General features: G+C 32.4%; 2 protein-coding genes and 1 non-coding gene across 5 annotated transcripts in view; 2 read left to right on the plus strand and 1 right to left on the minus strand.

Moving 5' to 3' along the window:
* Positions 1 to 5,624, plus strand: part of LOC115886482 (histone acetyltransferase KAT6B) — a 29,139-nt gene extending 23,515 nt beyond the window's left edge. For all 3 annotated transcript variants that reach the window (XM_030905650.1, XM_030905652.1, XM_030905651.1), the window contains one exon: positions 35 to 5,624. In XM_030905650.1, the coding sequence (XP_030761510.1) occupies positions 35 to 5,265 (5,231 nt within the window). In that variant the 3' untranslated portion in view covers positions 5,266 to 5,624. The remainder of the gene's footprint in view (positions 1 to 34) is intronic.
* A 2,939-nt stretch (positions 5,625 to 8,563) lies between these two features.
* LOC115886481 (adenosine kinase) lies at positions 8,564 to 14,298 on the minus strand. Its single transcript, XM_030905649.1, has 7 exons — positions 13,952 to 14,298; positions 13,662 to 13,840; positions 13,414 to 13,552; positions 12,716 to 12,884; positions 12,490 to 12,660; positions 9,987 to 10,221; positions 8,564 to 9,325 (listed from the first exon to the last, which is right to left on the minus strand). Exons 1-7 carry the CDS (start codon positions 13,969 to 13,971, stop codon positions 9,189 to 9,191), a joined length of 1,050 nt encoding a protein of 349 aa, XP_030761509.1. The 5' UTR covers positions 13,972 to 14,298; the 3' UTR covers positions 8,564 to 9,188.
* Positions 14,299 to 14,553: 255 nt separating this feature from the next.
* Positions 14,554 to 14,625, plus strand: Trnae-uuc. The gene has a single exon. It is a non-coding gene; the product is annotated as a tRNA-Glu (tRNA).
* Positions 14,626 to 18,656: the final 4,031 nt, after the last annotated feature.

The raw sequence follows: 18,656 nt of genomic DNA on the forward strand, positions 1-18,656 counted from the left end.
TTCGATTTATATTAATACTTATTTTCTTACTTAGGTTATTTATTGTCAAAGGAAGAAGGACAACCCGGCACTCCAGAAAAACCTTTGTCAGATTTGGGGCGCGTGTCGTACTATTCTTATTGGAAATCTGTAGTTTTAGAATATTTGAATGTACATAGAAATGAAAATATTGATCTTACAGCAATAAGCAAGGAAACTGGAATGTACTGTCAAGACATAGGACTGGCTTTTCAGTTGTTAGGTTTTGTTAAAAACGTCCCGACGGAGGATGAAGGCAACAAAATATTGTTCTGTGTGGACTGGAAAAAGGTCTCCATTCACGCGGATAGGGTGGCAAAGTCAAAAACTCGAATGTATATCGATCACGAATGTTTAAGATGGAAACCTTTGCTGTCAAACGCTACCAATCAATTTCGGGAAGAAAAATCCGATAGCGATATCGAAAAGAGTGCCAACGAAACTACAGCTAATATTCTGACAGCTCCAGAAAAAATTATAATCGAAAATACTCAAGGCGTCAAATTAAAAAGGGGCAAGAAAAGGAAGGTTTCCGCCACTGTCCGAACGCCGAAACCGTCTAAGAATGAAGTGAAAACTGTCACGGTCGCGCCAGAAGATAACGCTACAGAAACACCATTGGCTGCCGAGGAGATTGAATTAACTTCTTCAGGCAGAAAGCGAACGCGACCTATGAAATTTAACGAAACCACGTATGCCGATGTTAAACCCATCAGGCACCTCGCAACTACAGCAGATAACGGTAAAAGAAAACGAAACGATTCTGAAGCTGATAAGGAGACTCCTAAGAAAACCAAAACTGACAAGCTACCAGACACTCCTGTTAATGAAACTAGAGTAGTAAAGAGATGTAGTACTCAGAAGTCACTTGTCGAAAAAGCGGATTCTAGTAATAATATAACGTCATCGATAACTAGGACAAGGCGAAGCACAGTTCAAGTTAAGGAGAAAATTGTAGGCGAACGATGGTCACAGAGAAGAGTGAAGAGACAGAAAGAACTTGAAGAACAACAAAAGAAAGAGCAAGACGTCCAAAAATCCGAAGACGTCGAGTCTCAGGCTAAATTATCAGAACAGGAAGAACCTATAAAACAGGATGAACTACAGATGATTGTTGAAAATGATAATGCGAAATTAACAACTCACTCTAATCCTCCGGATTGTGCTGTATCAACGCCGGCAATCAATACTGCTCAAGTTAAAAAGAAGCGCTCGGTGAAGAAAAAGCGAGGTAGAGGTAGGGGTATGCAAGAACTACAAAAGGGCCAGCCTACTCTACCTCAGCTTATCAAAGCAAAACTTCAAAAGGATAGCGAGAGTGAATCGATCGCATCTGAAAGGTCCGAGGATGAACGAAACGGTGGAAAAGTCAAAGAAGACGAAGCTACTGTCACGACACCAGTTACAAATAATTTGGATAAGGTTGAGAAGAAAAGACCAAAGAAAGCGACTAGAATATCTACCGAAGAAGATTCGTGTGCCGAAGCGGATGACGAAATGGAAAATGACGAATTACCTTTGCCTAAAGACTCTTCTGCTAAATATAAGTATAGAGGTACTCCTACCAAAGATGAACTGCTCAGAACTCCGCCTAAAAATAGAAGCGCCAGAGAAAGAGTAACTCCGAACAAGACGACGCCTCCTAAGTCCGGCGGCGATTCTGAGAACAGGCCGACTATGTATTCTACTACCTCTGAATCTGAGACTGAAATAGATGGTCAAAAGATTAAGTCTATTTCTCATAAGAAAATACTCGAATTATCTAAGAGCAATAGTTTTGATTTCAGTGAAACGCCCAAAGAGGAGGATATAACACAAAATGGAATTGTTAGTGATAAATGCCAGGAAACAGTTCAAGATCAGGAAACGGATAATGTAAAGAGTGGAGAAGAAAATGAAGTTCCCGACCATCAGATAACAGAGTGCAGTAGAATGTCTGTAGATATGGAAATTGAAAAAATGGACGATTCTCAGCCAATAATTGAAAAACAGTGTCATGATCCTGCACCTGACATTAATTCTGGAGAACCAGAACAGCCTAATATTTTAGAACAACCATTAGAGGCCGTAGAACCAGTAGAAGCACCAAACGTGCCATCGATAGAACCCCCGGTAAATGAAGTACCTGATGTACGGCTGAATGATGTACCAGTGAAATTAAACGATACAAGTATTTCTACTAGTTCATTACCTGATTGTAACATAGATATAAAAACAGACATCGCTCCACAAGTTGATAATAAACCTAATTCTACTTATAGTGAAGTAGCTGTAGATTCAATTACATCACAGAATAATACAATACAAAATATACCAAATGAGATTATTCCAACAACTCCGTTGGTAGAAATTAAATCCAATGTGTCATCTGTGGAGACTACTAAACCTGAGGAGACTGTTATAAGTTCTATTAAAGATTTTCCTCAGCCACAACAAACTTTGGTTCTTAATCATATTAATGAACCATTAGAAACAAAACCGCCGGTTGAGCAACCTAATAATATCAAACTTCCAACTATACAACCTAATGCTAGTTGTGATACAAAAATAGCGGCGGGTATCAATTCAAATAAATCCAATCAGTTAGATTTGCCATTAATTAATCCTAAGCCATTTACCCCAGAAACTATCATAAATAAACCAGTTGAGAAGCCAAAAGATCAAATAGTTTCGAAAAATGTCCCTAAACCATTGCAAACTGATTTAATTACAAATAAATTAAAGGAAATTATACCGATAAAAGAACCACCAAAGGAATATCCTATTAAAAACCCAGAGCAAAAATTCGCTTCAGAGAAACGAATGCCAATTCAAGATTTGCCAACAATACCTCACTTTGCACCCGAACAAAAATCAGTTATTGAAAAACCTCCTCATAAAGAAATTAAAACATCACCACCGTCTGATTATAAACACTCTGATATTCGTGATTCGATAAAGTTGAAAGAGGAACATAAAATATCTCCAAAACAGGAACCAGTTAGAACAAAGCAGGAAAAATATGATGATAAAAGATATCAACAGAAACTCGCATTTGAAGAAAAATTGGCGTTTGATGCCCAACCTAAAGTCCATATGGATAATGAGGCTCTCTTGGCTAGTGCTATGGCTTCTCAAGGGTACCATATGAATATGGCGCAATATCCTTGGCAATGGGACAGACTCTGGAGAGAGTATCCTGGATATCCAATAACACCTTTGCAATTCCCCCCTTTAGATATGCTACCTAAACAACAACCCAGTTGCGAAAAGGAGAAAAGTAAGAGATATGATTCTACAAAATATTTACAGCAGAGCAGCAGTAGTTTAAGCAAGTCAAATAAAAGCGATAAGAATCCTTCACCGAGAAAAGATGAAAAAATCAAACATAAGACAGAGTCAGACACTAATAAAATTAACACAGATCAATTTAAAAATAACTCCAGTTGTTCTGTAGTAACTAATGCACATGTCGTAGATAAACAGCCGCCAGTTTCTATGGTTCCAAATATTATGACCGCTAATGCAAAAGTGTCTAGTAAAAATAGAGAAGAGCACCATAAAATTGTTTCTGATGCTAATCAACAAATTAATCCTATTAAACAGCCACAGCAGACACAGTCAGTTTCAGACATACCACCATCAATGGGTGTATATACACCTGATTCTACTACAAATTCAGTTCATAGCTTACCTTACACTCAGTTTGATCTGGATGTTACACAGGTTGGTTTAGAATCTCCCGCTTCAATATCAAGTGACATGGCGTCTCAAAATTCGGTAGAAGTTGTGAGGCCACCTTCAGCCATTGCTTCACATCCTCCACAACAAAATCCTCTGACAAATTATGATTGCATGCAGCAGCAAAATATGCAAGCGCAAGGAGTGACTATACCTGCATCCAGCCCTAATTTAAACGCCACAATGCAGATTCAACAAAATAATCCTCAGCCATCTAGTCAAAGTCAGAGTTCATCCAGTAAGAGGCAAATGCAGCAACAACGTAATAGATCAACGACACCGTCGAGCAAACAACACAATATGAGAACTACACCGCCGAGTGCGTCTCAACAAACTCCTTCAAGTAGACAAAGGGCGACTCCTCCATCTGGTCATCAACTCCAGCATATGCAGGCTAGTCCTACAGCTACTAATGTACAACACCAAGTTATGCAACAGCAACATCAACAACAGTTACAACATTTGCATCAGCAAGTTGCAGCTGCGGCGGCTGTGCATCAAGGTTATGCTTCTCACCAGCTTAGCGCCAGTGCTATGCATCAGCATGCCCATCACGGACACCCTTCTGTTATTAATCAGACAAATTATATTCCGACTGTGACGACACAGGGATTTGCTACGCAGAGTAGCAGCACTTACGTTAATGTACCTATGTCTACTGTCATACATAATAGAATGACGCAGCAAAGTGGAATCAGCCCTTTGAGTACTCTGGGTTCGACGCATCAAAATCTCACCGCATCGCCTAGCTGCGCCGTTACTAGCGCGGCGAGCTTTTATATTCAGACCAATCCGCATACACATTCTCATACGCCAGGACCAACCGCGCCGACTCAATCTCCTAACAATTTACAAACTAATACAGGACAAACCCCATCAGGTAATTCAAGTTGTAGCTTAGCGAAACTTCAGCAGATGGTTTCGAATGGAGTGATACCGCCTACGTCTTGTAATACGATGACTCCACCTCCCACATCTATGACTCCTCCTACACATCATCCTCATCCAATGACACCGCCGCCTAGTCATCAGTCTATGATTCAGAACCAAACCGTGAGGAATTTAACACCTCCATCCGCCATACAGCAACAAGTGTTGGGCTATCATAAATATTATCCAACGAATATAAATCAGTTGAGCGGAGCTGTTACTCCTCCGATGGGACAAAATTTGGCCAGGTCTGGGCGCAATTCGGTGACAAACGTTGCAGCTATGCAACACATGCAAAACTCTACGAGCAGAGTTACTCCAAATGTTTCTCTCAATCCTTATGTTATGAATAATTCCTTGAATGGATACAGAATGACGCCTCAACAAGCACCAAGCGCCGTTACAAGTTACATTGCTAATACTCCTGCTGGTTTTATCAACAACCCTCAAATTTCGACGATGCAAATGATGAACATGGCAGCTCAAACGCAGTATCAAGATCCCGCAGCGTTGCAAAGAGCTCAACAAAATACTATGTATACCTATAGTTACATAAATGGTATTGTCCAGCCACTTAATGGGCCAATGAGGCGTTAGATGAAATAATGCTTCATACACTTTGAGATTCTTTTTACTTAGATACTTTATTTATGAAAAATTGACTGGTATATATTGTCTTGTATTTTTACAAAGTCTTATAAAAATGGAAATTATGCCTTAACAATTTGTGTTTGTTAATGTTGAAAATAATAGGGCTGTGCGTGCTGTACTATTCTTTTCACTTTTTTGTATTTTATTTGTTCGGTTGAACAAAGTATTATATTTTTTTATGATGTAAGTGTTTGTATTATAAGTCATTTATTTAAGGTAGTTGACGTTATAAAACTTTTAACAGTATGTAAGAAATGTACATATTAAGAAAGGACGAGGTCTTAATATATTTAATGTTGAAATTGTGTCCGACACTTTTTTTCGTTAACCTAAGTTTTAATAAATAATCAAAAAATTTAGAATCTAATCGTTTGATGTTGCATTAATTTTTGTATAGCACTGTGATTATTATTTAAGGTACCTAAAATTATTAAACTCTTTGCTGTAGATATTCTATAAATACCTAATATATGAGTATGTTAGTTTTTAAATCTTGTTTTTTACTCTTCCTATTTGATTTAATTTATAGGGCTTAAAAAAGTTCATAAGTGGGGAATATTTTTTGAGTAACAAAAAAATTTCATGTCATGCATGGAGGCAAATTAGGCATTCCAACTCCAACGGCCTCCTGTCAAAACATACGATATGGCTGTCAAGGTAGACATGGCCGCAGTTACTTATCGTTAAGTTGTCAATGTATGGTAAGCTAGAAAATAAATTATTTTTTTAGTGTTGAAAATTCTGATTTCCATTATGCGAAATGTGGGGTTAGGAAACATTGTTTTTTCGTGTATGGACAAAGTTCAGTTCAAAATTTCATATACATAGATCCTAACAAAGTTATTTGAAAATTAACATTTTTAGATTTTTACAATTTATTGCTAGACAGTGAAATAAAATTTCTGTATTATAAATTTTTATTAGATTGAGGGTGCATCCATACCATCCTAGAAAAAGCAGAACGGCGCACAGTGGGGTATTTGATACAGATAGTTGATCGAAATTTTTTTATGTAGACCTTATATAAATTATTGCTATTTTCAATTAAAGAGGAAATAATAGAGAACAACGGCATACGGTCGAGTCGGCCTACAAACACGTAAACGTTTACGTACGCATGCGCATTTCTTATATTTTCTATTTTTTATACACGTAAAAGATAAAAAATATAAGAAATGCGCATGCGTACGTAAACGTTTACGTGTTTGTAGGCCGACTCGACCGTATGCCGTTGTTCTCTAATATGAACAAAATAAAGGATAATTCGTCGATTCTAAAAAAAGAAAGAAAAATCACTGTTCCAGTGTTTCCACGGTCAATGCCACTAATGCCAGTAGTAATATCGCAACTAATACTACTAGTGCTATGACTGATCCGCGAGCAATGCCCATACCACTAAAGTCGTTACTAATGCCAAATTGTGCTATACTTCTAATGGCACTATTGCGATCGCTTTGTACACAACAATGCCATCGCGGTTTACACCTCGCATTAGTATATTACTGATTAGCAAATTAGAGGAAACCAAGAATGTTTTTCTCATTTTATCAGCAAAGTCGCAAAAAGTCGCAGTATTTTATTTTACTGTATGAAAGCCCAATGTTTAATAAGTAAAACGTATATAGACAATATGCTGAATTCTTCGAAATGCACAACTAAATCTCTAAGTATAATAAAAATGTCACAAATTTAATCAAATTTTCTGAACGCCTAACTTTTAGGTTTGGTTTGGCAAAAAAATTGTTATAATTTAGCCATTTACCTCTTATCTGTGAGAAGTAACAACTTTGACGTTTCGTTGAAACAAATGAATGCAACTAAACACACCCATAGCAACGCCATTCATGGCAGACATGATTTAACTTATAATTTATCTTTTTTTGGGAAATCTTAAACACATTTGCTTTTTCGAATTTCGATCACCTTTTTCATGCTAGTACCCTACCGTACGGCGCTGGCGTAACGACTTTGAATCGATTTCCAGTAATTCTATTGGCTGTAATTTTTGACAGATGAATTTTCCAAAAAGTTCAGCCAATAGAATTGCTGGAAATCGATTGAAGGTCGTCACGTTCACGTTCTGCTTTTTCTAGGATGGTATGGATGCACCCTCACATTGCCTTATGTCATATTTAAGAAAAAATATAGGTGTTTTATTCAAAAACTGATTGAAAAAGTTAATTTTTGAAACTCTGGATATTTATAAAACTTGGTTCATAGACCTAAAATCAATCCTGAACGTTTTTTGATACTTTATTACCACTTTTTGCATTTAATATGCATAAAGGATTTTTGTAATTTGCCACAAAAACAGTTGTCACAACATGCCTTCAAAAATGTTTTGTTTTGACAGCTGCAAAAATCCCCTATAATGTATTAACATCCTGTATAATGCATTTATTGGGAATGAAACTTTGAATAAGAAGATTAAGGAAGGAGCATATCAAAAATCTTAGGTGCACCGCGATGGGCCTCAAATATAGCCGACTTAAATTCCGGTTTATCAGTGCCGTTCTAATTTTATTTAACAAATGTAAAACTATGATGTAGGGTAGACTCAATAATATGTTGTATTATTCGACGTTGTGAATAAATGTTGGTAGTTATTAAAATTGTTACAAAAATATATAATTCTAATAAAAATAGATAAGTTATAATAATTATTTATTAACACAAACATCCGATACGCTACTGAAGCAGGTAAATCTGGTAAATCAAATTGACGTATCTAAATTCTTTGACATCTAATCTTTGACAAGTAGTAAATAAAAGCAAAAATGCAAGAAAAAATATATAATTAGTTAATTTAAGTGAATTTCATAAATGATCGGTTTACTACACGTATGTATATTATATAGTCACTTACTAGCGAAAAGTTGTTCCATTATTTCACTCGATTTTTGCCGAGATCTACCGCACGCTACACAACCAACTATTTTAGAGTCTTTTTCGATAAATCGCGATAGTGTCACTGTTGATTTAAGTTCTGCCACAATTTCCATCTAGATTTACTACCTTTATACAACTCTCAGTAGTAGAATAAATAATAAATAACATAAAATAAGCTCCGTAAAGACTGACAAATCCATAAAATTTTAAATCCAATTCAAATGTGTCAAATGAATCGTCAAACAGAACTGTCAAGGATCCCCACCCTAGAGTGCTTTTTCCGCCCACCATGCATGAATACATGGATAGCATTATGCTCCGTCTTCTTATTCAAAGGAATGAAATAACATCACGGTTAAAATTTGTATAACAATTTATTTAACAACTGAAATTGTATAAAAGTTTATATACAATTAAGTACAACTATTTTTTGGTTTTGCTATAAAAGATGCAAAATTATGCCTTACTAGTGATAAAAGGGTATCAATTCATTTGCTTATTGATTTTTGAAGTGTAAGTTTAAACATTGGTTATTTTCTCAAATTTTATAAAATTGCGTCGAGTTGACTTGGGGATGATGATTGATGCTAGTTAAAAAAATTGTTTTGTTTTAAATTTGACCTATACTTCTTGTTTCTACTATTACAAATATTTGTTATTAAGTACTGAAATTGTTAATTAATTTGTCAAACCATATATGTGATTATTAGATAATGAAAATACCAAATAGAACTTAATTATAATTGTTATAATGTCAAAAACAAAATATTGCTTTTTCTTTTAAATCAGAATGTAAGTATTTACATACCTAGAAATTATTACAAATACCCTGTGAATTATAAGTACCTAACTCTAGAAACCTTAAATTGTTACCCTTACATAATTTTTATTAATTGTTTATTGCAAATTATTATTTTTTAAATTGGAAGAGCACTCTGTATGATGAATTAATTAATTTAACAATTATTCTAATACATATACTAGGCAAACGGATCGAAAGTTGGTTTGCCTATGAAGGTACATCCGCTACGTTGAACTATTTGTCTAGCTGCCCAGATACCGCATTTAATACAGACGTCCAGTTCTCTTCCTTGAATATATTGTGAAAGAAATCCCCCTAAAATATTTTATAAGTAAATAAATGCCTATAAGTCTTATATCACCTATTATAGCTTTACAATCTTTCATCAATATAACATTAGTGTTGTAAAATGCCCAAGAAATTATTTTTGGAGAAAGTTTCGGTATGGAAATTTGAAATAGTATAAACGGGATTAACCATTTCAAAACAAGCAAAATTTTTTATGAATGCATTTTAGGAAATAGACAAAGAAAGACTAGAAAATAGGCAAAAAAACGAGAATTACTCAGAAAGATTCAACAACAACACGATATTATACAAAATAACGACTGACAGTAGGATAATTTTCAAATATTTTTCAAACGATAACGTTGCTGAACGCGGCGCAATGTAACCAACATAGCGATAATAAAATTCGGTTTAAACTAATTTTTCCAGCTTTAATCTAAATATGTTACATTCATTTGCTTTATAAAGTAAAATGAAGAGCTGCCCGGTATCTTAAATTATAAAACAAATTTGAACATTTTTGCCAAAATTTCATTTAGTCATTTAGTTTTATTTATAGACTTTAGTGTCAATGTCAATATGATTGATGACGTGCATCGGAAAATGTTATGCGATTACGATAGTTTTAAATCGAGCATTAAATGTTTTTCTAAAATGAAACTACTAAGGTCAACATGAATATACAGACCTGCAAACGCATCTCCGGCACCATTGGTATCAACGAGTTGTTCTGCAGGCACCTCATCAACTTTGTACTCTGTAACTTCACCATCTTGGATTAGAAGTACTGGATCAACGCCCTGCGTTAAAATGACCACTCTGGACCGTTTCTCGTTCTGTTTAGGAAGCTGACTAATCTTTATTCCTATTTCCTTCATGTCTTTGGTACCAAAATTTTGCTCTTGAGCAAACGTTTCTGCTTCCTAGAACAACAATAACTAGTGATCGTAGTTTTCAGTACATAATAAATTGTATGCAACAAATGGAAACTTAGAAAATAAATGATTGCACCCGCATGTTTAAAATAAAGTTTTATGATAGTTCCAGATAAACGAACCACCGTCGTAAGTGATTTTTAACATCACCTAAAGCTGAAAAAGTTTTTTTTGAAGAATGTACCATATGATGGTAAAAAACGGCTGGGAAATAATGATCTTTGACGTTTACCAGATAAAATCACTGAAATTGTCATTTCCAAGCCTACTTTGACACCGTATTTTGATCGTGTGGTATTTGTAGACACGCTACTTTAATTTTAACCATCCTCTATATTATATTCTTTACCATTCCCGCAATTGTAATGCTAACAGTCCAATCTGAGACACTCGGTATATCATACGACTTAGAGGAAAGATGTGCAATATATCTGTATTTATTGAAACATCTATTTTTAGTACACTTCATTTGCATAACAAATACATAAAATTATATTTTGAAATGTGTTTTCCTTGGAATACTAATGCGTAACTACTTACAAAAGTTTTCTAAAAACGCTAATGGATTTTTAAAGTAAAATATACCGGATCATTTATACATATGAAAAAAAAAATGATAGTTGGCTTACAAATGGCGATTGATGAGATTCCTTATATAGTTTTTTTATGATATATATTTTTAAATTATTACTAGAAAAACATGGAGGTATTAAAAATTGACATTTTAATTCAGTAAGAACTAAATACATCATACGATCGAAAAAACAATCGGCGTCAGCAATGGCTACGAAATGAAGATCGCTGTCATTTTATATGGAAAATTATATGGGAAATGTCATCGATCGTTATTTCCAAGCCAACTACACGCCGTTGTTTTTTCGATCATAATAAATTGTAGTGTCTGTCATTTTTTGTATATCGTCTGTCGAAATATTACCCGAATCGTTGGACAGGCCTTATACTAATGTCCAACAAATGAATATTGACAGTGACGGGAAACGAAAGTTTTTTCTGTCAAATTTTGGATTGCGTAGTATGTCGAAATCGTGGATAGACTTATTAGAAAGACCAGATATAATATATTATAGGTACCTACTGTCTTTCTCATACAAATATGTATATTATACAAAATTTATTTAATATTATATTAAGATTAATAAATAATCCTTAGTAACTTTTATGTAAGATATATTGTGTTAATCTTTCATTAAACTATTTGATAATTGAAATATACTGGGTGCGTCTCAACAGTGGCCCACCCCTATAACTTTTTTATTTTTTTCAGATAAAAAATTGAGATTCTGTATGTTAGTATATGACATAAATTAGGATTGATAGACATATTCAATTATTTTCGGTCGCTTCCTGTTTCACCGGAAATGACTACAACTTTTGATTTTTAAATGGCATCCTTGGTATTTTGTTACTTTATTTGATAGAAAATATACATTCTGAATAGATTGACATATCATATGCCAACTTTTGACATTTTCGAATATGGTTTATTTGAAATTGCTACATACGATTCATAACGACAATTTGACTCGAAATACCAAGTGTGTGGTACCAAGTTATTCGTAAAAAAATACCTTTTCTAAATATGCTAATGAGCCACCCACAATGAGACACACATTTAGGCATCTTTTAACCAACCAGGATAAGACAGTAAAAACGTTAGACGATCAAATCTATTTTCCAAGATTCCTTGATTAAAAATTAGTGTTTTTAATATAGCCATGGCGGTCTAGATTGAAATTTAAAATACAATTTTGTTGTAAAATGTCAAAAAATAAAGTTAAAAAATACCGAGGGTGCCATTTGAAAATGAAAAGTTGTAATCATTTCCGGTAAAACAGGAAGTGATCGAAAACAATTCCTAATGTCATATACTAACATACCAAATCTCGTTTTTTTATCTCAAAAAAATAAAAAAGTTATAGGAGTTTTGAGACGCACGAAGTATGTGAAAATATATTATTATTTTATACATTAAAGAATAAAATAAACGAAGAAATCTGTAGGTACCTCAACAACATTTCTCTGAATTATAAACAAGACAGAATCAAAATAAACAAATGCAATAGTAAATGTAGTATTATAATTTGAATATTTAATACACAATATATTTTAATCAATCAATATTTGGAAATATTTATCAAAAATATACTGCTAAAGACCCCCCAAAATAAATTTTATCTCGTTAAAAATTAAGCAAACTGTTGAACTTTAACCAAGCCAAACAAACTGAAATCTTACTTGTTCATTGCCAAACAGCACGTCAACATAAGGCAATACTTGCAACAAAGGTTCTTTATAAAATTGTGAAATAAAAGCAGCACTCAAATTGAAGGCAAACGGTCTATCATGTGCCAAAGCAACTTTGGCCACCTCTATTATTGATGGTGGATTGACAGTTAAGAAAAATCCCTAAAAAATAATAAATAGTAGACCTTTTAATATAGGTAAAAATAAATTTACATACAGAAACATAATAAAACTGGGCGGAGTCAATTAATTTTTTGTTTGTGCTATCTCTTATGTGATCAATGGTAAAATTATTTGCAGCTGCTAAATTGGCACACAGTGACCTGTGATGGTCAAGTATTAAAACTGCACATGTACCAGTAGGCTCCTTATCATTATATTGGTACCTATGGAAAATAAAATTTTATTTGATTTAATTTTAAGTGAAAAAAGCTAATAAGTATATTTAGTTAACATTAAGTTTCAAAGAATGATAACTGTAACATAGATAACTCACAAGCTTATTTTACATAATAATTTTAGGTAATCTTATTTTAAATTATAGTCTTAATTTTTAAATATTATATACCTAATTTAAGCATTTTTTTATACTATTTAATTTTTTTTGTCTTGTATAAAATATTGTCGATGTACTTTGGACAACCTTGTATAGTATACTTATACAAACATACCTATTAAAATCTCTATCACAATAATTTAATTTTTTTTTGCAGCCACTCTGTATTTTTAACAATGCATAAAGCTATAAATAATTTTATAACTAGGCACATTCAAAGTTAATTTAAAACAATTAAATCTACGTGATGACAAATCTATTTCTGTAATATGGACGCTTGTTAGTCAGCAACAGTAAATTAACATTCTAAAGATTGTTAAAATTATGTATCTTTAATAGATATAAAAATATTTTATTACCTTGCATTGACTCCATCCTCTGTAGCTTTATCATATAAAATTGTTGAAAACTTGTCTCTACCAACAGACCCAAAGAAAGTTGTTACTTTAGGTTTCCCTACGAGCCATTGGCATACTCTTAAAGCATTTTGAACACTCCCTAGAATAAACAATAAACATCTTTATGATAACATACCTACCTAAGTTCTATAAATATATTACTTTTAACTCAAGTACTAAGAAACTCTATTTACAAAAATTAATTATACCTCCTGCAATATAATCGGCCTTATAATTTTCTGCTAATTCAGTGTAAAGGTCGTTATGTTTCTTAGGATCTGCTAATATAGCATCATTTTCTTTCAGATCGTATTTGGTAAGGAAATCTTTGCCTACAGCTGAAGATATATCTAACAATGGATTTCCCATTCCTAAAAGTGTGTTTTCTCTGAAACAATTAAAAAAAATAACTTAAAAGGTATTAAGTACAAATATTTGTGCATTTAAATGCAAGAGTATATCTGTTGGAAGTGTTTTGTGTATTAATAAAAATACTTACAGTAGATCCTCGGTACCCATCTTTCTTTATAAATGAAAATTTACTAATAATGAACTAGTAAAATACTATAAAATCATAAAACAATGAATAAAATACTATCACCAGCCAGAAGCTTTGAAAAATAGAAAAATGTGGTTTATAGGTTATGTAATATTTCAGTATTTTGTTGGTAAGGTTGCTTTATATATTCGAATTAAACAATAACTTTGTTGTAATTATTTCAAGCATTCTTTTTGATCCCATGACTTGTAATATTTAAAGAGATTTAGTTGATATTTTCTAAGGAATAATTGTTTTTCTTTGGATGTACACTGCTTCACATAAATATGAAATTATAACTAAAACAGTTTTCTATCTTTTTTGTTATTTTATTTATGCATGCCCTTGAATTAAATAATATATAGAATATAACGAATTTGGAGAGGATTGCTAGTTATGTAAGTTTATATACAACTATCATGACAGATTTTTGGAAAAATTTTTTGAAATTATTTTGGTGTCTGTCGGGCAGTGTATACTGGAACCACAGATTATGAAACAATTATAAAATCGGCGTAAAGGACAAACTAGTTTTATATTATTTACAAACTAAATAACTAACATCCGATATGGTCTAGTGGCTAGGATACCTGGCTTTCACCCAGGAGGCTCGGGTTCGATTCCCGGTATCGGAAATTTTTTTTTTAACCAATTTTGCATTATTACGATTTTTTTTATTGTAGTTTTATTTACAATTAAATTTCTATTCTAAAAGGATATAAATATAAAAAAAGATGTAGGTGATTTAAAAATAATCGATCGAAAATAACTACAAACAACGAATTTTTATATTATGTATTAAAACTCAGCTTAAAAATAGGTGTAAATCTTTTATATATTTTAATTATTTCGTTTTTTAAAGAAGAAATATTTATATATATTCTAATATATCTTTTATATTATTCTGAGTACCAGATATATTATATGTTTGCGATTTTTATATTTTAACAACAATTTATAAATATCCACTAGCGGTATTTATAACTGTTAAAATACGAAAAAAAGAGAACTTGAATTTTAAATTCGTTACGAGGATTGATATTCATTAAATACGTTTTCTTGACAAAATGGCGAATTATTTGTTATAAGAATGTTAAAAGATAGCATTTTATATTCGATGAATTTTCAAAAAATGATATTTTTTCGTTAAAATTACATAAAACAAATTAAATCCAACAAGAATAATAAAAAATATTGTTGGAAACATAATATTGTTTTTACTGTCCTGTAAATAATCATAAAAAAAATAAATCTCAAAAATTTTGTGATATCAAACTTCTTGCAATGGCACCGTCGAAATATTTTTAGACGGTGGCGATGATTTACAGAAGGTTTTTTTGTCATCAGATCATTCAGAAAGTCTATAAAGTTACTTCAAGTGTTTTTTTTGTTGTTGTCTATAGGCATCAAAGTGAGTAGTCGTTATACCGGGTGGCCAACTAAGAACTAAGAATGGACGCCGGCTGTATCTCAGAAACTACTTATCGTATATCTTTGGGAAAAAAATTCTAATAAGTAAATCGACCAAGAGAAATCTCTGGAAATTATTTTCAAGTTCGAAAAATGTCTGTTAGGGGGGTTTCTCTGATAGCCTATCAGAAAACAGGGGTTTTCTCAAAAATATGCAGGTGAACACGTATTTTAAATATTACTATTGTAATCATCCAGAAATTTGTAATTTTTGTTATATAGAGTATTTTGCTCTATCTCATAAAATAAAGCGGTGGGGGAAGTTTAAACTTTCTTTTATTAAAATAAGGATAACTTTGGTTTAGGTTACCCGATTTAAACAAACTAGGGCTCGTTTAAAAGAACTTTTCTTCCTTAATGATATCCAGTATAAATTTTGTTTCCATAATTTTTTTCGTGGTAGCTAGAGGGCGCTGTTTGACATCATAACATATCATAACAGATATTGCGCTTTTGCATAAAAAAATAAATAGGAGGCTATATTCCTGTTGGCACAGTTAAATAGAGCACAACATTTCCAAAAAATCAGCGCAAACCGCAACTTTCTATCTTCTCTCCAACGGAAGATATTAAGAAAATAAATCATATTAGGCTGTCGCCTAGGATTATAGGGTCTAAAAATTATAGTAGTGGGCTAGGAAACAAAAAGAGGTAAATTGGTTACCTCAAAATATCAAAACATACGTTTTAACTTCATTTTAATACCATTTAATTGTTATTTATCCATGTTCGTTCTTGATTCGACACCATAAATTAAAACCCATGCATATTGAATCCGATGACTAGGGCTCGTTTAAAAGAACTTTTCTTCCTTAAATGATCTCCAGTATAAATTTTGTTTCCATAATTTTTTTCGTGGTAGGTAGAAGGCGCTGTTTTTGACATCATAACAGATATTGCGCTTTTACATAAAAAATTTAAATAGGAGGCTATATTTCTCCTTGCACAGTTAAACAGAGCACAACATTTTCAAAATATCAGAGCAAACCGCAACTTTCTATTTAACTAGACAAATAACACCTGAGAGCAAATTGTGCCGATGTCACGAAACAGTGCCGTGGCACATATTTTTCTTAACCTAGATGTTTGAAGCAATATTTATATTTTTTGATAATTGTTTTGACTACGCCTATGGTGTATCATCCTAATTAATTGCGAAAAAAACGTATTAAAATGTTAACAAAAGGTACAAAACTGGTATCGACGTATAGCACATATCAAGTACATATAGATGTTAATTGAAATTGAAGATTAATTATCGAATTCAATAAGAAAACGCTAAAAAGTGGAGTGGACTGTTTATTTACCTATGAAACGTAACTCCTGGTTCTTTCTTATCGCTGCTGCTTTTACACTTGAAAGCTGAACAACTAATCACCATTGTAATAAAGTTTATACAAAGTTTACTACACACAAATTATTAAAAATCGCTAAAATTGTCGCTGGTGACCAAATGATGACTCATTGTCTGCCACCAAAAGAAAGGTCTCTAAGGTCACAAATTCTGCTGCAGCCCGTATAGGGGCGTAACATGTCCTTATATTCTTTAGTCATTGGGTCTTGGCAAATACGTTTAAATCAAATATAGGACGGCCTCCCCATAAGAGCAATGAGAGGATTTACGTTCCAGTATTGAAGGAGGATAGAAAATCGAGTCGAATGGTTTCAAGACATAGGTTCATCCTTGTTTAGTAAAACCTCCTACAACACAAGGATAGACTTATGTAGGAAATGCATTGAAATTCAATATAGGGACAGGAATTTAAGCGGTACCCTCCGTGTACTTTATTTTAAACGTATTTGGGTCTTGGTATAGGTACTTTCTGATATTGCCACTAGGTGCTATAATAATAGACTATTAATTTCAACTAGACACATGTAATAGGTACTTTCAAATATTGCCACTAGGGACTCTAATAAATATTAGAGGAAAGGTACCAAACCCCGGATAGTTCCCTAATTTCGGATATCATGGTATCTCCAAAGTCATCTATGTTGAGCGGCCGAAATCTCTGTAAAACTTCCAGGCGCTGCAGTAGTAATATGTCTATTTAAAAAATTTAGTTGTATCTCATCTATTAGCCGATCTGTGGTTTGTTTCGTGTATTTGAATTATTTGAGTTTATTTTTTTACTCCTTTTTGCAATTGTTTTTGTGGTGGTGTTTTGTTTAACTAGGACTTTAAATATACGAAAAGGATTAAAGGTGTGGATCCGGTGGCTGACCTTGAAGCCCATATTTGCTGTAATTGATCATCGATACTACGCAAGCGCACATCGTCGATGTTGTCAAATTGCAGTTTATTTTCGAATTATTTGCAGTTGAAAAATTTTTTTTTAATGTTAATCAATAATAATACAAATTCTATAATTAATTTTATAATTTCAGATTTATCTTGATATCCAAAATTAAGGTAAGAAGGATAATGAAGATTGTGAAATGAAAGTATTATGAATATATAAAATTGTAATAATAACATTTATTTATATATTTACATTAGAATTTTTTACGGATTTTTTCTTAATGGTTTTAAACTTATTAGAATTATTTTATTTCTTTCAAGTTATTTAATTTCTAGTTATTTACAGGCAACAATAGTTTTGATTATATGTATTGATATGTTTTGAAATACTACCATGACGAGTCTTATAAAACAATACACCTCAATGGGAGATATAGAGGTAACATTTTACCTATAATGTTACTAATATAATATACTTTGATTATAATGTTTGTATCATAATTTCTTAAAAATATCAAGTCAGTGGATTAATAGCAATTTTACGAAGAGTGTGTTGATAAGACTAAAATAAGCTTTATGTTTAATCTTTTTCTCGTTAGAAGGAGATGGTTTGTGTCGTAGAATACACTACTTATATTCTTTTCTTAATTTACTGTAATTTCTTGTATCCTATAATGCCAAACCTTGACAATATGGTGAAGGTTGAGTTTTGATCTTATTATTTTTATAAAAGGTTTTATACCTGTGTTTATACAAGACCAACTTAAGATTAGTTTGTGATTTATATTAAAGATCTTTCTTATAATATTTGTTATGTCTTAATCTTAATACTATATTATGCTTTGTCTGGAAAATAAATGTTAAAATATCTTAATTTTGTATATCCTATTCCATCCTTCCATTAGGAAAAATATGGTTTATAAATTATATTATGCTAAGAAAATCACATAAATT

The sequence above is a fragment of the Sitophilus oryzae genome, unplaced genomic scaffold, assembly GCF_002938485.1.
Source record: "Sitophilus oryzae breed Bouriz unplaced genomic scaffold, Soryzae_2.0 scaffold_490_pilon_pilon, whole genome shotgun sequence".
NCBI lineage: Eukaryota > Metazoa > Arthropoda > Insecta > Coleoptera > Curculionidae > Sitophilus > Sitophilus oryzae.

Excerpts from the sequence above, each read along its gene's own strand:
- LOC115886481 (XM_030905649.1), bottom strand. The coding sequence starts at position 13,971 with ATGGGTACCGAGGATCTACT. Across the intron at positions 13,841-13,951 it reads ATGGGTACCGAGGATCTACT|AGAAAACACACTTTTAGGAA; the intron begins GTAAGTATTTTT and ends TAATTGTTTCAG. Across the intron at positions 9,326-9,986 it reads TGCCGGAGATGCGTTTGCAG|GGGGATTTCTTTCACAATAT; the intron begins GTCTGTATATTC and ends AAAATATTTTAG.